The 18,262-nt window shown below is 53.7% G+C and overlaps 3 protein-coding genes across 6 annotated transcripts in view; 1 reads left to right on the top strand and 2 right to left on the bottom strand.

Moving 5' to 3' along the window:
* Bckdha (branched chain keto acid dehydrogenase E1, alpha polypeptide) overlaps positions 1 to 5,293 on the top strand; it is a 28,894-nt gene extending 23,601 nt beyond the window's left edge. The window contains exons 5-8 of the mRNA XM_004648468.2: positions 2,049 to 2,210; positions 3,486 to 3,834; positions 4,036 to 4,207; positions 4,800 to 5,293. Of these exons, the coding sequence (XP_004648525.1) occupies positions 2,049 to 2,210; positions 3,486 to 3,834; positions 4,036 to 4,207; positions 4,800 to 4,970 (854 nt within the window). The 3' untranslated portion in view covers positions 4,971 to 5,293. The remainder of the gene's footprint in view (positions 1 to 2,048; positions 2,211 to 3,485; positions 3,835 to 4,035; positions 4,208 to 4,799) is intronic.
* A 271-nt stretch (positions 5,294 to 5,564) lies between these two features.
* B3gnt8 (UDP-GlcNAc:betaGal beta-1,3-N-acetylglucosaminyltransferase 8) lies at positions 5,565 to 8,343 on the bottom strand. Of its 4 annotated transcripts, none has more exons than XM_023708626.1 (2): positions 7,263 to 8,343; positions 5,565 to 6,965 (listed from the first exon to the last, which is right to left on the bottom strand). In XM_023708626.1, the coding sequence occupies exon 2, from the start codon at positions 6,960 to 6,962 to the stop codon at positions 5,763 to 5,765; it is 1,200 nt and encodes a 399-aa protein (XP_023564394.1). In that variant the 5' UTR covers positions 6,963 to 6,965; positions 7,263 to 8,343; the 3' UTR covers positions 5,565 to 5,762. The 4 variants fall into 4 exon arrangements, with proteins under 4 accessions (XP_023564394.1, XP_023564392.1, XP_023564393.1 ...); XM_023708624.1 differs by having other exon boundaries at positions 5,565 to 6,994; positions 7,263 to 8,342; XM_023708625.1 differs by having other exon boundaries at positions 5,565 to 6,994; positions 7,395 to 8,342.
* Positions 8,344 to 10,470: 2,127 nt separating this feature from the next.
* Positions 10,471 to 18,019, bottom strand: Dmac2 (distal membrane arm assembly complex 2). The gene is made up of 6 exons (XM_004648486.2): positions 17,969 to 18,019; positions 15,058 to 15,254; positions 13,117 to 13,197; positions 12,221 to 12,357; positions 11,962 to 12,124; positions 10,471 to 11,473 (listed from the first exon to the last, which is right to left on the bottom strand). Exons 1-6 carry the CDS (start codon positions 17,984 to 17,986, stop codon positions 11,254 to 11,256), a joined length of 816 nt encoding a protein of 271 aa, XP_004648543.1. The 5' UTR covers positions 17,987 to 18,019; the 3' UTR covers positions 10,471 to 11,253.
* Between the last annotated feature and the right edge of the window lie 243 nt (positions 18,020 to 18,262).

Below are 18,262 nucleotides of genomic sequence, written 5' to 3'. Positions count from 1 at the left end.
TGGTTGGAACCTCACGGCCTTGTGTCTGCTAGGTAAATGCTGTGCCTTAGCAACACCCCAGCCCTGAGACTCTTGTTAAATTTCTTAGTGTATGGTTATTGGGGGATTAAACCCACGGAATGTGAATCACACACCACCCCACCATCACCACCCCCACTGCCCTTTTTTTATTTTGAGACAGGGTCTTGCTAAGTTGCCCAGGGTGGACTCAGACTTGTGGTCCTTCTGCCTCAGCCTCCCAGAGTTCCTGGATTATGGCAGCTGCTTCCATGCCAGGTTTGCTTGGTTTTGGTTTTTTGGCACAGGATCTTGCTAAGGCGTGGAGGTTGACCTTGAACTCACAGTCGTGCCTCGGCCTCCTGAGTGCTGGAGTAAAGACATGTACAACCACTCCCAGTTGAGAACCTGTATTTTTAAGATCTCCTGTCCCCAGCCCAGTGATTTTCATGTGGGAGGACCTCAGACCACATTTTCGTTTTCTAAGACCACATTTGAGGGGGCCTGATGACAGTGTCTTGGGGGACTGCTTGGAGCACCTTTATCCCTCCACAAGGTTCCCTTCCCCCTCCTACCTGAGCATCTCCTCTTCTAGTGTTTTTCATGTATGTGGTCACGTTAATGTGTGAATCTGTATTATGTCTGTTTAGAGGCGTGTGGCAGAGCGTAGCTAATGATGTGCTGAAGGTGAATATTGAAGGTGTGCTTGATCCTGACTAAAATGTCAGAAGGGCATCATTTCAAAGCTGGTTGTCTGAGCTGCTCTGAGCAGTTCCTCTGTCAGTGTTTGAGGACTGCCCTTAAGGATTAGCAGGAATATGTCCCTTCTTGGCTTTCCCAGGCGCAGATGTGCACTATATGTGTTGCATTTGGTCAGCTCCCTCCCCTGCCACTTAGTGGCTCTGTGGAGCTGGTTATGAGAGAACTGTGGTCTGGGTTTGCTCTTCTATAGCTGGAAGGAGGCTCCCGCCTGGCCAAATAGGAGCATTATGAAGGGTCACAGAGTTACTGTAAGAACCGCAGATCAGCACTGTCTTCATGTTTGCAGTTGTCATTTGGGAAGCATGTGCCTCATGTTATGTGTTTGACCCCATTAAATTTTCATCTGAAGGAAGAGCTCTTCAGGAATGAAAGCATTTAGGAACAGCTCTATGTGAGCTCTTGCCCTCAGAGGAGGCCATGGGCTATGGCTGATCCCCAGGGCTGTCCAGTGGTGTGGGTGTGAAGTTGCCCCCCTTCTCAGGTGGGGCACAGGGTCCTAGTTGGTCCTAGGACAACTTCAGGCCCATCCTCCCGTCTAGCTTGGCAAACAGGTCTTCCACTGGGTGGTTCCTTTTGATAATGAGCTGGCATTCACTGGGGCTTTTGTTTGAAAAAAGAGTTTTATTGCTGTAAGCCAGGAGAATATTTCCTTGGGCAGCAGGATTTATTTAAAGTTACTGAATTAGTTGAAAATACTTTTTTTTTGAGACAGGGTCTCTATGTAGTTCAGGCAGGCCTTGAAATCACTTTGTCATCCAGGCTGGTTTCAAACTCGTGGTGGTGTTCCTTCTGCCGCAGCCTCCTAAAAGTTGGGGTTATAGGTGTGTGCCCCCACACCTAGCAAAAATGCTTTTTAAAAAAATCTATTTTTCTTATTAAGAAAGAGAGAAAAAAGAAAACAGGGAAGGGAAAGGGAGCAGTCTACAGCTGTGGTCTAGCTCGGTGGTTGAGAGAGCCTGTTCAATATGCCCGACGCCCTGGAGCCCATCCCCAGCACCACACTGAACTTCTGCCACTTTTGGAAACCTAGATTGCCTGAGCTGACCCTTGGCTTCGCTTTTGAGCCAGGCCTGTGCTTTCCAGGTGGTCTTCCAGTTCATACCTGTGGTGCCACTGAGATTCCCATGAGCACCCGTTTGTCTCCCCTGTTCCTGTCTGCTTCTTTCTGCACAGATGGGGAGTCGGAAACCCTGGGCAATAGGGGGCTCGTGCTGGGTTACTCCCAGAGCTAGGCTGACCCGTGTCCCTCATGCAGCACCTCTAGGCCCACACTGTCTTGTCCCCTCCAGGAGTGCTGATGTACCGGGACTACCCTCTGGAGCTGTTCATGGCCCAGTGCTATGGCAACATCAGTGACCCAGGCAAGGGCCGCCAGATGCCTGTCCACTATGGCTGCAAAGAGCGCCACTTTGTCACTATCTCCTCTCCGCTGGCCACACAAATCCCTCAGGGTAAGGATGCATGCCCTGAGCCTCATGCACAGTGACCCATGTCACGTCCCTGTGTAGGGTCCAGCTTTCTTGAGTGGGCACCACCCAGAACCTGGCCTATGCTCTGGACTCACACAATAGTTCTTGTTTAGAATCCTTCAGAGGAGTGCCCTGGTGTTGTCCCCACCCTGTTCAGCTTCCTTGAGCCAGATGGGCAACACCCCATTTCCGGGACTCTTACCCACTGCCCTGCCTGCTCACACACAGGGCTGGCATGTCCTGAGTGTGCCCCAGGATCCAGCATGGTGCTCGTGCTTTGTTTTCTTATGTACTAGAACACTTGTCTATGGCCATAGGAATAAAGTTTATTGCCTGCTGTTGTTCTGTTATAAAGAGGGAATTGAAGGCAGAGGGGAGGGGCTGCCTGAAGGTCTTATAGCACTCAGGCAGGAACTTGAGTCATGGATATTGGGAACCCAGAGCCCAAGTTCTCTTGTCAGCCTTAGCTCTTAGAGCCAAGCAGATTCCCAGAGCCCACCCCTAGTTCCCTGCATATGGCAGGGACCAAGAAATTGGACTCCTTGCTGCCTGTGGGGTCTGCAGCCTGGTCAGGGGACTAGCCAGGGCAGCTAGGTGCTTCCCCAGGCCTCACAGCTGTGGCACTCCAGCTTAATGACCTGGGGAACAGAGGGCAGTGGCAGCTTCCTGGGAGCAGGGTGGGAAGTGTTCTCTCAGGAGGTGGCCTCAAGCTAAGGTGAGAAGGGTTTCCAACGGCTGCCCCTGGCCTAACCTTCCATTTTTGGGTACACTGAGTCCCTCATTTGGCGAATGTAAAGAGCCCCTGCTTTGTGACAGGTGCTACTGTAGGATCAGTGAACCAAAGAGACACAGCTTTGAAACGCTGCTGCTAATGTTGGGGTGGAGGTGACAGGAAGTAGGGTGAAGAGGCAGCATCCAGACTGTGTGAGAGCTGCTGCATCCCCAGGGAACAGGGGCGCCTCAGAAAAACATCAGGGAAAGTAACATTAACGTACAGGCCAAGGGGAGTGAGGAGGGAGTGAGGTGGGCACCTGGAGGTGTGTGTGCATATGTGCATGCGTGTGTGCATGCGTGCGTGCGTGTGTGTGATGGGCCCAGGCATCTGCTCTGGGTTGAGCAGGGAGAAGGCTGGGCTGGGGAGACTAGGGGGCCTTCCCCTTGGTGCCTGGGGACAGCCAGCCTGAGCCCAAGCCCCGGCTGTGGGGCAGCGAATGTGTGTGCTCTGCTTGTGCTCACCACCTTCTCCTCTCCCTGCAGCGGTAGGGGCAGCCTACGCGGCCAAGCGAGCCAATGCCAATAGGACCGTCATCTGCTATTTCGGTGAGGGGGCAGCCAGCGAGGGGGATGCCCACGCCGGCTTCAACTTTGCTGCCACCCTTGAGTGCCCCATCATCTTCTTCTGCCGGAACAATGGCTATGCCATCTCCACGCCCACCTACGAGCAGTACCGTGGGGATGGCATTGCAGCCCGAGGCCCTGGGTATGGCATCATGTCCATCCGTGTGGATGGCAATGACGTGTTCGCAGTGTACAACGCCACCAAGGAGGCCCGGCGCCGGGCTGTGGCAGAGAACCAGCCCTTCCTCATTGAAGCCATGACGTACAGGTGCCTGCTTCTCCCCACCACTGTCCTCAGCTGATAGCCACTTTTCATCTCTCATGTCACCATCCCCAAAACATGGCCTCATTACCCTGTACAGTATCCCCTTCCTTGTCTTTGCTCTGTTTGTTTTGCTCCCTGGCACTCCTCCCTCCAACCTGACTATGACCTCACGGTACCCACGCTCACCCAGGCCCCCTCGTGCAGGATTGGGCACCACAGCACCAGTGACGACAGCTCAGCGTACCGCTCAGTGGACGAGGTGAATTATTGGGACAAGCAGGACCACCCCATCTCACGGCTGAGGCACTACCTGGTGAGCCGCGGCTGGTGGGATGAGGAGCAGGAGAAGGCCTGGCGGAAGCAGTCGCGCAAGAAGGTAGGGCATACGCTGGAGGGGCTACTGTACAAGGAGAACCCTGGGAGGATGGGGGCACTGGCTCAGGAGTTGTCAGACTGGAGGCTCAGGTAACCTAGCCCTGTCCCCAGGTGCAGCTTGTGAAGCCAGGCTGCCCAGTTCATCTCAGCTGCATCCTTGCCCTGCATCCTGAGCAAACTGTCTGCACACTTTCTCACCTCTCGGGGCACATCTGATAAGGTGGTTTGAGGGCAAGGGACTTAGTTCCTTGTGTGGTGAGAGTGTCCTGCCCAGAGGCAGCAAGTACTCGTCCTGGTCCCAGCTCTGTCCAGCTGCTTCCTTGAAGGCAAGACCCTTCCTATGCCCTTGGTTCTCATCTCAAAGGGTTGCCTGCAACCCAGGGCTTGTGAGGCATAAAGGAAAGAGTCCACGCACTCAGGGTAGCACCTGGTCCCCGCCAGGGATGGAGCTGCTGCTATTCAGGATACTGCTGTCACTGCTGTTGTCCAGATGGGAACACAGCCTTCATGGTTAACCCCTGGCTGAGGTTCCACAGGGAGGGCCGACAGGGCGGGAGTGCAGCCTGCTGCCTTCTGCCCTCTCATTCTCCCAGGTGATAGAGGCCTTCGAGCAGGCTGAGCGGAAGCTGAAGCCCAACCCCAACCTGCTCTTCTCTGATGTGTACCAGGAGATGCCTGCCCAGCTCCGCAAGCAGCAGGAGTCTCTGGCCCGGCACCTGCAGACCTATGGGGAGCACTATCCCCTGGACCACTATGACAAGTGAGGCCTGGCTATCCTGAGGGGCAGCTCTGCTCTGAGTGGAGGTGGGAAGGCTGTCAGGAAGCTCTCTAGCCAGCTCCCCTAAAATAGCAGCAGCCACCCAAGCTATAGTGGAGAGGCTCTTGCTCTCCACCTTGGTACTCCAGGCTGCTAAACTTGGGGGCCAGCATTGTCAGTGTGGCCGAGGCTCAGTCAGCCCCCTTCGTCTGCTGTTACAGTGCCTTCTCCCAAGGGCTGGCAGGGGCCCCTTGGACCAGAAGCCCCTCTGCTGGCCGGATGGGCAGTCAGCAGAGTGAATAAACTGTGGCTCTGCATTTGGCTGTTTACCTCCTCTGGTCTGTTTCCTGGAGTTTGGGGTAGAGTCCAGCATGATTGATTTGGGACCCCAGTATCTCCACTTTAGATAAGTAAGGCCCAAACCCTTATGCTACTTCTTCCCCTGGAAATGTTTGCTGCTTTAGCAAATGGTCCCCCGCTCCTCTGCGGGATGGTGCTGCCCTGCCCAGGAGGGAGAGTGCCTTGTGTGGAGGTCAGGGCACAGCTGAGCCCTCCTCAGTACCACTCCAGAGCCCCACAGACACAAAAACAACTCTAGGCCTCACAGTGGGAAGTGCATATTTTTCAAAAACAGAAAGACTTAAAACAGTCTGCTGTTTTGTCCTGTCTGCCCTGTCCTTCCCCAGAAAGGGCCCAGGAGGTGCCCTTGCAGTCCTTTTCTAGGACCTCAGCCCCCCATCCAGGCCTGAACAGAGGGGCTGGGCAGGCAGATGTCAGGGTCCAGCCTGCCCCCACCCCACTACCAATGAGGGTCGCACTTGAGCTTTGGGCTCCGAAGTTGCTTCCAGAGCCGGATAGTGTCCTGGGGGCTGAAGGGTCGCACAAGCAGCAGGCCTCGAAGAGTGCAGGCATCCATGATACGGTATGTTGGCCAGGCTGTTTGGAAGCCTGAGTGGCCCCGGGGCACCAGGCCCAGAGCACGGAAGCAGAGACCAGTGTAGACATCATCAAAAGGAAAGGGTGCGACACGGGCTGCTGCCTGCAGGAGCCAGGGAGCCAGGCGCCCCGCAATGACATAGCCACCACCACTTGCATAGGCTGGGTAGTCGCCCTCAAAGAAGGATCCAGGCACATAGAAAGGCCCTCCAGGCTTCCGGAGAGGCTTGGCCTGGGTAAAAATCTCACCCAGATAGAGGCTTCGTGCCCAAGTAGGTGGCAGGGACTGCAGGTGACCCAGCAGGGCAGGGATGTGCACAAAGGCATCATCCTGAACTTGCAGGACAAAGTTCACATCAGGGCAGTGGTGACCCACCCAGGTTAGTAGCAGCAGGTCTTTGAGTGTCTGGTTATAGAGGACATCAAAGAAGTCCCAGAGCAGCAGGTCACCATAGCGACGGCTCTCCCAGGTCACCAGTGCACGTAGGTCAGGTCCCTCCTTGCCCACCGGGGACCCCAGCAAGAAGAGCAGCCTGATCCCAGGGGCTGCACTGCCCCATGTCTCCCTCACAGCCTGGCGTTGTGCAAAACGTCCAGGCTCCGACTTGACAGCCAGCAGTAAGTAAGGGACGTCAGCACTGGAGCAGCTGGCCACTTGGCTGTCTTCACCCGCAGGCAGCCACTGTGGAAAGCTCCGGCAAGCTGCTGACAGCAAGAAGTGACGAAGGTCTTCAGGGTAGGAGGCAAAGTCGGGGATCTCAGCGGCGGCAGCAGTACCCCAAGCCTGGCAGCCCCCTGTCTCAGTGCTGTCCTCACTGGGCAGGGTCCCCAGCCGCCACTGCTGCTGGTTCCAGTAAGCTGAAGGTAGTAGGCCAGTCTGGCCTAGGCGGGCTGAGAGGTTGGCCGGCAGGGTGGGCTCCGAGCTGGCGGCCGTGGGGTCCAGCAGAGTACCCCGGGGCTCTGGGTATGCCTTAACCCGGGACTCTGTCCACTCGATGTACACTTTGAGGCCCAGGAGTGTGAGCAGCGCTGACAGGCAGAGCAGGCACTTGGAGCAGCGCATGACCTGGCCCAGGGAGGGGGCGGCTGTGGGAGCTGCAAGGGAGCCACGGAGGGCTTTGGAGGGCTCTGGGATGCGGGCACGGTTGGGCCACAGGAGGCCCCGCCGGACCCCAGCATGCAGCCTCCTGCAGCCTCGGCTACCCCCAGCAATGGCTGCTCTCAGTTCCTGGCCCTAAGCAGCCCCCTCCCCAGGGACCCAGCTGTCATCTTTTCCTAGACTTAAGGAGCCCCCATTATTTATCCACCTTTCCAGAAGCCCAGAAGTTCCGCCTGTTCCGCTCCACCCCACCGCCTTTCTTACCAGCTCCTCTCCCCATTCAAATCCCGGTCCCCAGGAGTCGGGATCACTGATCCCCTGCTCCCTAGGTGAGCTCCTTTCACTTCATAGAAACTCAGCCCCACCCCAGGGCCTGGACGCTCGGCTCCGCTGTACCTCTGGGTCCGGCTCCTGCCAAATCCCAGCTTCGGCGCCGCCGGGCCTCTGGTCAGGCCCTGCTTCGGCTCCCTCCCGTCGCAGGCTGCCAGCCCAGCCCGGTGCTGCCAGTCCAGAGGGGCGGGCGCAGCGCGGGCGGGAGGGCCCCAGGGGCCGGGGCGGGGCCGCGGCGGGAGGGAGCGGGAGGCAGACCTGGGAGGGGGCGGGCGCAGCGTGTTAGGACTGGTTTTCTCCAGAGACGGCAGGAGAGGTGCGGCAGGAGAGGTGCGGAGTGGCTACCGCACAGACGGGGACCGCGAGGGCCCTGCAGGGGCGGTCCTGGGACCCGGACAAGAGCCAGAGGGAGGATGAGGCCAAAGCCGGGCCTGAGCCATGCTGCCTGGTGTCAGAGTGACCAGAGAAAGGCCGAGCCCCAAGAAGGAAGGACGGGGCCGGAGGCTGAGGGTTTGGCGCGGGGCCAAAGCCAGGAGCAGGCGTGAATGTGCTGAGTGGGGATGGATCGGCTGCCAGAGATAGGGATGTTTACCCGCGGTTGTTGCCCAGAGTCAGCACAGGGGGTGATAGGCTGGGACTTTAGAGGAGAGGGAGAGACAGCAGGGAGAGGAGACCTGAGAGAAGACCTGGCTGCCAGTGGAGGGGCGGGAGAGGAGTCATGACCAGGAAGTCCTCTGGCTCAGGGGCAGAATTGAAAGGCAGGTGGAGGGAGGCAGAACCCCGACCTGACCCAGGGAGAGGACCTGGGAGAGCCAGGGGAAAGGGCCCCAGCGTTAGGTAGGTTCAGGGGAGCCGAGAAGGGGGTGATAGACGTGTGGGGGCCGCACTGAAGTTCTTGGTCCCCACTCCCTCCCCTGCCCTTGTCTGGCTCCAGCAGCTTGCTCCAGCCTCCTGGGACTGGAGAGGGAGCCTGCCTGTGTTTACATCCCTGCCCTCCTGGGGCTGCCCCTGTTGGGGCTGCACCAGCTATCTGGGGAGACTGGCGGGTTGGGGCCTCCTGGTCCCAGACCTCTTGGGATCTGGGGTGTGACTTGGGCCGCCCACTGAGCCAGAACTGACCCCTTCATCCCACCTGGCTTGGAAAGGGACTATATCAGGAACCCAGCCCGCCTGTCGACTGTAGCTTATTATCTGTCCAGCGCTGATTTCTACCTTTCAAGTTTAAATAATGGAACCCAAGGGAAACAGATGGAAGAAGCAGTGAGGAAGGAGCGGTTGGTGAATACTAATGGAATAAAAGCTAGAGTGGGGAAGACAGCCAGGGACTGGGCAAGGCAGCATACCTCACCCCAGGTTAGAAAAAGGGTCAGGATGAGCTCTCCTGGCTCATCTCGTTTCCTCCGCGGCTGCAGAGGCCCTGGACTAAGGTGGCACTGCCCCCTCTGGGGCCTCGGGGAGGCTGTCGCAGGACTGTTCTGTATCAGTCTGGATCCAGTCAGCAGAGAGACAACACAGTACCTGGAACAGGGAACAGTCCACACAAACAGTGATGTGGTTCATGCCTGTAATCCTAGCACTAGGGAAGTGAAGCAGGAGAATCACAAATTCAAGATAGCCTGGGCAAGTTAGGGAGATTGAGTCTTAAAAAAAAAAAAAAGACAGGGTTGGGGAGAGTTGGAGCAAGATAGCTCAGCGGACTAAGTCCCTGCTTTGGCAAGTGTAGGGACCAGGGTTTGATCCCTGGTCCTGAATGCTGTGCGGGCCCCACCCCTGGGGTGCTCTGAGCCAGTGAAAGAGCCGGAGCATGGTGGTGGAGAGGCTGAAAACATTTACTACGAGTCCAAGCTGCATATTGAGGGATATAGCTCAGTGGAGAGTGCCGCTGCATCCAACCCCTTGTACTATCACCACTGCCACACAATAGTGATTATACTATGAGACTGTATAATGAGGGAAACATACTAAAATTTGTTGGCGGGGAGGGAAGGGGATCACACATAGGGGGTAGGTGGGTGAGCTGTGCTCAGTCTCTGTAATTAAGGTCCTGGATTCCTGCACCCATGTTATGCCTGGTTATGCCTGGGCACTTCTGGTCTCTTGGCTTCTCAACTGTAGAATACTATTGACTCCAAGTTCTGATCAGCCAACCAAATAACTATTAAAACCACTCGCAGATGCACAGGTAAATTATTAAATCTGGAATATGTAGGGGCCAGCAAGATAGCTCAGCAGACTAAGTCCCTGCTTTGGCAAGTGCAGGGACCAGGGTTTCGATCCCTGGTCCTGAATGCTGTGCGGGCCCCACCCCTGGGGCGCTCTGAGCCAGCAAGAGCCTGAGCACGGTGATGCACAGATCCATGGCTGTAATCCCGGCGCTGGAGAGGCTGAACACAGATCTACTACGAGTCCAAGCTGCGTATCAAGACCCTGTACCAAATACACGAAAAATAAATCTGGCATCTCTAGTAAGCACCCCCATCTGGTGAATTTGGCCCAAGCTAGTGTTACATTTACTCGTTAGTCTCAACACCTCTAGGATCCACTCCTGCACACATTTCCCAGGGCTCTGTCTACACTTTGGTTTACAGTCTTGTTTTTTGAGTAAGTTGCACCCCTCTGAAATCTACTGGCCTCAGTTCCCAGGTATTTATGGGCCTGGTGGCAGCATGGGGTGCTCGAGTCTGAAGAGCGTTTCCTCTTTAAAGGCGAGGTCATCCGTACAAGGTACCATGGCCTTGGGAAGGGGTGCTCAGTGTGACTTTTGAGGTTTGAGGTCTTCTTTACCCAGCCGGATGACCCATTCCAAAGAACTTCTGGGCTGTTTTCAGATGGCAGCTGAAGAGATGCTCGCTTGTCATTGTAGGCACTTAGGAGCACCCCAAGAATCCACCCACTACCTTGGTCTTTAGAATTGTCTGTCTTGCCACAGCTGTCGGGCACAGGGCTCACAGGGGCCGAGCCATGTACCTCGGCTGTGCTGTGCTGTGCCTGCATAGCGGGGACTGTTGGCTCCCCACTGCCCTGGACTGCACTCGAGCAACCAAACCACTCCCAAATTCCACCTCAGGAGACCGTGTCCTGGCACATTCCAGGAACAGATTCTGGGTAAGTCTGGAACCAGTAAGGAGAGAAAAACTACACAGTAGTTTAATGAAAATTTTAATATAAAGGATTATTCCACAGTGAAGTAGAATCACAAGAGTTCATTGGTAAATGCCTCTGAAATGACTGGAAATCCAGCTGGGTGGCTGAGGAGCCTCCGGGAGGGCTGCACCTTGAAGAAACTGCAGGGCTGTGGGGAGCCACTTACCCTGTGGCCCAAACCTGGAGCTCAGTTGCATGGGGCACACAGCACTACACGTTTCCTCCTGGAATAGTCTCCAGCATCTTCTGTTGGCGAAGCCTATTGTACCAGTTGGCAAAGGAAGTAAGTCCAAAGCCCCAGCTCAATTTTCACACAGCAGCAGAAAAAAGCTGAATGTGAAACTTAAAGCTAATAAATTAATAACCAGCCACACCACAGGAACTGGGGGGCTACTGGCATTTAGAGACCAAGGGCTGAGGATGATAAACAGGTGGACCTGAGCTGGCCACTCCTGCACAGGGAGAGGCCCTTGCTGCCAGGTGCCAGCAGCATCTCGGGTCTGTCAGGTCCTTCTGACCTTACATGGCCACCCTCAAACACAATGGTGGGTTGCATGTGGGAAAGTATGGAGACAAGCGCAGCCCATGTCCTAACAGCTGGTGAGGCAGGAGGGGGCTGTGTGGAGAGGACAGCCAGACCAGATGACAGGCGAGGAGGCTGCTGCCCACAGGCAACCAGCAACAGATACTCTAGCTTCACACTGTCTTTCCCTCTGGTGTGCCAGCGCCCATGACCAGTGCTGAATGAATGCCAACTTGGAAGGCACAGAGTAGGAAGCCATCAGGAATTGCACAGGGGTTGCCTGGACCCAGGGGCCAGGGGCTCGACAGGGATGGGGCCTGCTGCATCCTGAGGCTGCTCATCTGGCCCCTGCCTCAGGCCCTGGGCCCAGTCCATCCCCACGACCTCACAGTTGGGCAGCATCTCCTCCACCAGGATCTGAGTGAGGCCCGGGAAGTTCACGGCAGGGAGGTCTGAGATGTCCAGTCTGTGGAGGTTTCTGAAAGGGGAAAGGGCAGGAGGCTGAGGACATGGCCTTGTGCATGCGTGTGCATGCAGGTGTGTGTAGAGAGTCCGGCCCTAACTAAGGCCCCTAGTTTCCTAAGTTTTTTTTGGGGGGTCATTGCTGGGGATGGAAGCCACAGTTTTGTGCATGCTAGGCAAGTGTTCTATCACTGAGCTACATCCCTAGCTCCAAAATCAAATCTATAGCTAAGATGAAATCCACTTCATTAGCTACAAATATGTGCTTCCAGCTTCCACTGTTCGACAACAGTGTATGCTGTGGAGGCTTCATTAAAAGAGAAAGAAAAACCAGGAGTCTTTTAATTCTCACAGGCTTTGTCTGCTCCTCTATGCACTCTCTGCCTTCTCTAGGGCTGGGAAGGAGGAAGGAAACGGCAGTTGCCCAACAGCACCCCCACCCGCCTGGTGGCCCCCCACGCTGGGTGGAAGGGGCCCTGGGCCCAGCCTGTGCTGTGGTCTCACTGGAGGTGGTGGAGGCAGGCAAGGCCCCTTTCGGAGATCCGGGGACAGCCAGCCAGAGACAGCTCCTGCAGAGAACTGGCCAGGGGGTAGAGGCGGCTGAGGCACCAGTCATCCACATGGGGACAACGCTGCAGTGACAGGGACCGGAGCTCCTTCAGGGACACTACAGGAAGACAAGGTTATGCCATGGGTTCTTTCCGGAGCCACCACCAAATGGGAAGTCTGAGGCTTCCCTGCCCCCACCCCTAAGCCCTCTTACAGAGGTTGCCTAGGCCATCGTAATTGATGGCACAGCCACTGGCATCCACAGCCTCCACGGGCACTGCCTGGAACTTGGAGACCCCGGCGATGAAATGCCTCCACTCATCTGACCTGACCCATTCCATGTCTCGGAACCTGGAGGCGGCCAGAAGGGAGTGTCAGCAGGTGCCTGACCCACCGCAGGACTGCACAGGCTGGTGCGCTTCCATACATCAGCTGGCTGAGGGTGCTACTGTCCTGTTCTGAGGAGGCTGCTTGTGGGTGCTCGAACCAAATGGAAATTTTAATTGACAAACAGGAGGGGCAGATGAAACCTATGGGGGTTCTATCTTTCTGAATAGAAGGGACAAATAAAAGGGAGAAAGCAAGAAAGAAAGGCAAGAAGGAAAAAGGGGGCAATAAAAGGAAAAACACTTGTTTTCTGAAACAGGATCCCACTGTATTGCTCACATTGGCCTTGAATTCCTGAGCTCAAGCAATCCCCCTTCCTCAGCCTCCCAAGTAGCTGGGAGCGCACGTACCCACCAATACTCCTGGCTACTTTTACTGATCACATATGCTATTCTAGGCCCGTGTAATACTCCTGGCTACTTTTACTGATCACATATGCTATTCTAGGCCCGTGTAATACTCCTGGCTACTTTTACTGATCACATATGCTATTCTAGGCCTGTGTTCAGGTTGCAAATCCATTGTTACAGCAAATTTTGTAGCTAGCTATAATTTACCATTGCATTTTATGGATGACAGAACAGAAAGCCCAGGAATAAGTCTCTTGCTCCATAGCCATTCAGAGGCAGAGATGGGGGATCATAGGGAAGTGCATGGGAATGCAGAGGCTGGTCTACAACACCCTTGCCCCCACCCCCTTAGCAGAAACCTCTGCTGTCATACTTGACGGCTCCTCCATGCTTCAGGATGAAGTAGGCTCCTGCAATATCTGGGCCATATTTGTTCTGGACGCGAATGTAGGATCTGCCGAGAAAAAGATACTAAAGATGAGGCCGTGGGGCGCCACACCCCTCCCCAGGGCTGCTGAGGGGCAGAGTTCAGGGCACCAGGCAGACGTGCAGGCGGGCCCAGCAGCACATCTCTGTTAGTTTCAGTGGCTGGCTCAGCACTGTGAACAGGCATTTGCTGAGCACTGTACACACAGTGGTAGCTCAGACCGCTAAGCGGATAAGCATCCATCACTGCCCCCAGCCCTGTTGAGCCCCTGACTGGGAGGCAGATAACAAACCAGGAAACAGCTGTGGCTGTGATCTACCAGTTCTGTAGGACAGCAGGGATGGCAGAGGCTAATCTACTTTCGCATTTAAATATGCTTCTGAAATGGTGAGATTTAGACTTGAATGGCGAGAAGGAATGAGGTCAAGGCAAGGAGCTGCCAGGTCACAGGTTCAGAGACTGGCATTAGGAAGGCCACATCAGTAGGGCGCTGGAGCGCTGTGTCAGCAGAGGGGAGAGGCGGCCCTTGTGGGGTCTCAGGGCTCAGTGGGGGGCCAGGGTTCAGGCCTTGGAGAGCACTTCTCATTCTAGTTGCAATCGGAAGTTTAAAGCAGAGTTGTAATGCTTACTGTTTTATTTTTGTTGGTCATACCACAGGGCTGGCTGGGTGCATCTTCACCCTGTATTTATTTATTTTTGGTGGAACCAGGGATTGAACTCAGGCCTTTGCGCTTGCCAGGGAAGTACTTATTCCACTGAGCTATCTCCCCGGCCCCCACCCTGTAATTATTTATTTATTTTTAAAAAAACATTTATTTTTATGTGTGTGTGTGTGTGTGTGTGTGTGTGTGTGTGTGGCCAGCTCAGCCCACCAGGGGGCAGGGCTGGCTGGCATGTGGTGCTGGGGGATCGAACCGTGGTCCCTGTGCTTTGTGAAGTTTGTTCCAAGTAGGTGCTTTAGACCACTGAGCCATCTCACCAGCCCCCCTGTAATTATTTAGACTCAAGATTTCACTAACTTGCTGAGTTGCCCAGGCTGGGCTCAAACTGTCAATCTTTCAATCTCCCAGAAAGCTGAGGTTATAGGTGCCACCGTGCCTGGCTAAAATTTTCTTTTCTTTCTTTTGGGGGTATCAGGTTCAACCTCAGGATCTCAATCATGCTAAGCAAGTGCTCCACCACTGAGTTAGATCCTGGCCCCTTTTATTTTTCTTTCTTAAGAATCCATCAGCTGCTTTGTTGACTGCAGTAGAGAACAGGAAGTACAAGATCAAGAGATTACGACAGCAATACAACCTTGAGATGAAGGCCCAAGGTTAGTAAATGTGACAGTGGTCACATGTGGAATATTCTAGAACTGATGGACAGGATGTTAGCTGAGAAACTCCGAGAGTAATCAGAGGATTCCTTTACTGACAGTATTTCTTTATATATTTTTGGGACAGAGTTCAGGGTGGCCTTAAGCTCACTATATAGGCCAGGCTGGTCTCAAATTCCCAGTGATCCTCCTGCCTCAGCCTCCTGAACACTGGGATTATAGGCATACGCTACCATACCCAGCAGGAAGGACACCAGAACTGGGTGGACAATGACCCCTGTTCTTGGGATGGGGGAAGCTCGGGGTGAGCAGACTTTTCAGGGAGAAATGCAGGTCTGGTTTCAGCCATATGAGATCTAAGATGCAAACAAGGCCCCCAGTTGAGGGTGGCAACAACAGACCACTATATGAGCCAGAGCATTTTGGGGCCAGAGAACAAGATGAAAGGCTTAGCAAGCCTGGCCATAAAAGCAGTGCTGCCCAAGAGTGGCAAAGAGAGAGCGGGACTCTGGCTGGCCTGGGGTGAGCAGCAGGGTCTCCACAGGGTCTGGCGGGCCTCAAGTTCTCACCCGTTTTCCAGGTGCAGTTTCTGCATCTGCTTCCGAAGGAAGTACTCCCTCAGGAACTCCACATCGTAGAAATGGTCAGACAGGAACTGCAGCAGTGTCCTTCTCCCCCTGTGACTGGCCTCTGGGGTTGTCACTCCACTCAGATCACGGAAGCCTCTCTCACCCCAATTCCATTTTAGGGGTATCAGGTGCAGAAACTGGGGAGGAGGAGGAGAGTAAGGACTGAGTCTGGAGCCAGATCCCCTCAGTTCCTGCTCCACGGACCTTAACTCCCTGCTTCCTGCAAAACTCTTCCTTCAGAATCACTAGCTAGGCATGTTGGTGCACACTTGTGATCCCAGCACTTGGGAGGCCGGGGCAGGATTACTGGAAGTTTGAGGCCAGCCTAGACTATGTAGCGAGTTCAAGGCAAGCCTGAACTACAAAATGAGACCCTGTTTCAAAAAACAAAATTAAAACTCCAAACTCTGGGCTGGACAGTGAGTAGCTGAGAGGTGGAGCACCTGCCCAGTATGCACAGGACCCAGAGCACTAAAACACCACTGCCAGATTCTGTCTTTGGGATTCCAAAAGTCCCCATGTTTTGTCCAGAGGTTATCAGGGTTCTTCTTAGTGCTAAATTCCCCTCCTTGATTTAGCCAAACATTCTTGGTTTTCACGAATTCTTCCTCTAATTTTTCCAAGTCCTGATTTTTCTCCCAAACTTCTCTTATTTAATTTCCCACAAACTGGGCCCTTAGTTTTATTCAGTTTTTGCTGAGGTCTTTCTGAATGAGCCATTTCTTTTTTCCCAAATATAATCTTGATTACTGAAGTTTTGTTTTGGCCTTTTAAAAACATTTTTAAAAAATTAATTAATTAATTTTTGTACTTATTTATTTGGTACAGGGTCTTGCTATACAGCTCAGACTCATAGTGATCCTCTGGTCTCAGCCTCCTCAGCACTGGGAATTCAGGCATGCACCCCATGCTGGGTCTCAGTAGCTGGCACGGACCCAGCCTGTATTGGCCTTTTTGAGACAGAGTCTCACTATGCAGCTCAGGCTGGTCTTGAACTCGCAACAAACCTCCTGCCTCAGGCTCCAGAGTGCTGGAGTGTATGTACCACCATTATTGAGTTTTTCACAGTTGGTGCTCATGATCAAACCCAGGGCCAGGCTGGGGATTTAGTTCAGTGGCACAGTGCCTGCCTGGCAAGCATGAGGTGGTAAGTTCTATTCCCAATACCACCACCACCACCAAAACCCAGGGCCTTGTATAATAGGCACATGCTCTACCACTGAGCGATGCTCCCAGCAGCCCCTTCCTTTAATTTAATATAAATAATAAATACCATGAACAGCACTCTTTGAAAGAACAACAAACCCAAGGAGAAAATCTTTAGGGGAGGACTGGAAATGGAGCAGGGTGGCTTCCAGGAGAAGCTCCCAAATTCTTTCCTCTCTTGCAAGCCTCCTCTTAATTTGCCCCAACTCTTTAACAAAATTCACTCTTGCTTCCTCTAGATCCTGCTTTTTTATTTGTTTGAGACAAGGTCTCCCATGTAGTTCAGGTTTGCCTTGGCCTGTCTCAGCCACCCAAGTGCTGGGATTACAGGTTGTCACCACCTCAAAATTCTTAAACTCAATTTCTTTAAATTTTCCCTAAATTTATTCCTTGATTTTACCCAAATCTTCTTTCTGGTGAGAAAAGTATTAAACCTCCTGGCAACAGAATTTCTCTGCCGACATAAGGCATTGCGCTAAACTGCTCAGAAACAACACTAGATAAAATACAAAGGCCTATTCATCCTTCCAAATGTGCCCTGATCTATCTCAAAAAAAAAAAAAATGTAGGCATTTTTATCTAACTACAGGCATTTCTGTAAGGCCACAATATACAATCTTGTTGATTTGCACCTTTTTTATTTTCTTTTTTGCAACAGAATCTCACCGTGTGGTTTTAGGCTCGCCTTGAATTCACAACTAGCCTAGGCTGGCCTCGAACTTGCAGTGATTCTCCTGCCTCAGCCTCTCCATTACTGGGATCACAAGCATGTGCCACCATACCTGGCTCAATTTGCCACTTGGATGTACAATTTTAGTTACAACGCAGGTGTTCCCGGAATATTAACAAGGAATAAGAATTGCGGGAAATAAGAATTCCACTTGCTTCCTTTTCCCATGTCTTCAAAACATTATGAAAAAAACCGTAATCTTTCACCCTGATGTCGCAAATCTTTCTTGGAACTCGCCCACTATCTCTTGTGGGCGATAAGCTTCTGATCTCTCTGTGTTCGAGTCTAGGTCCTCGATATGTAGTTACGGTTGGCCTTGAACTTTATTTATCCCAGCACGCGGGATGCTAAGGCAGAAGGAGTACCGTGAGTTCAAGGCCAGCCTGGGCTACACAGTGAGTTCAAAAGTAGCCTGAACTACATGAGACCCTGTCTGAAAAATCAGTCAATCCTGATCTTTTAATTTTCCTCTTGGAGCACCCAAATTCACCTCCCAAGTTCCTCCCAACTGCCCCCACCCCATTTCTAGTTTTCCATCAAAATTCCCAAATCTCCCATGAATTTCCCTCAAATTCATTCTTTTATCTCCATCCTGGGATTTAATCTCACGGTCTGCGCACTCGTATCCCTCCCTCTGATTGGCTGGACGCGCCTCTCGGGCCCATGTTCCTCGTTCCCATTGGCTTCGCTCGGCCGAATCCTTTCCCACTATTACTCGCGCAGGTGCGCCGCCGCCAGCGCCCCTTCAGGGATCCCTCCGGGCCCTGGCAGCCACATATTCCCACAGCTGGGCCCAGCGGGGACGTCCCTGCTCCCCACGACTCGTAGCTCCCCTGAACGCCGACAGAGATCTTGTAGGCAAAGGCTGTACAGAGGACATCAACTTGAGGGCATTTAGGAGCCCCGGTCACCTACCGCCCTGGGCGCCGCCATCTTGCCGGGCCTACGTAACCGGAAGTGGCCGATCCTTCCGCCCAATCACCGGGCTCCCGGGTGAGCACGCTCTTATGGCCACGCCCCTCGGTTTTCCAGCCCGCTTCTTAAAGGCGCACGCACTAATCAAACTCCTGGGTGTAAAGATTACCCGGACCGTCCTTTCTCATCTGCTTTAAAACGAAAGCGCGATTTCTTCTCTAGAAGAGGTGGCCAGCCCTTTCTGCTGGCGCGCTTGCTTTATCTTGGACTGCAGTCGCAGTCTCCCTGAGCTCC

This window comes from Octodon degus, unplaced genomic scaffold (assembly GCF_000260255.1).
Source record: "Octodon degus isolate 3935 unplaced genomic scaffold, OctDeg1.0 scaffold00418, whole genome shotgun sequence".
In the NCBI taxonomy this organism is placed as follows: Eukaryota; Metazoa; Chordata; class Mammalia; order Rodentia; family Octodontidae; genus Octodon; species Octodon degus.
The sequence above is the reverse complement of the archived record's forward strand: the minus strand, read 5'-3'. Positions and strand labels throughout refer to the sequence as shown.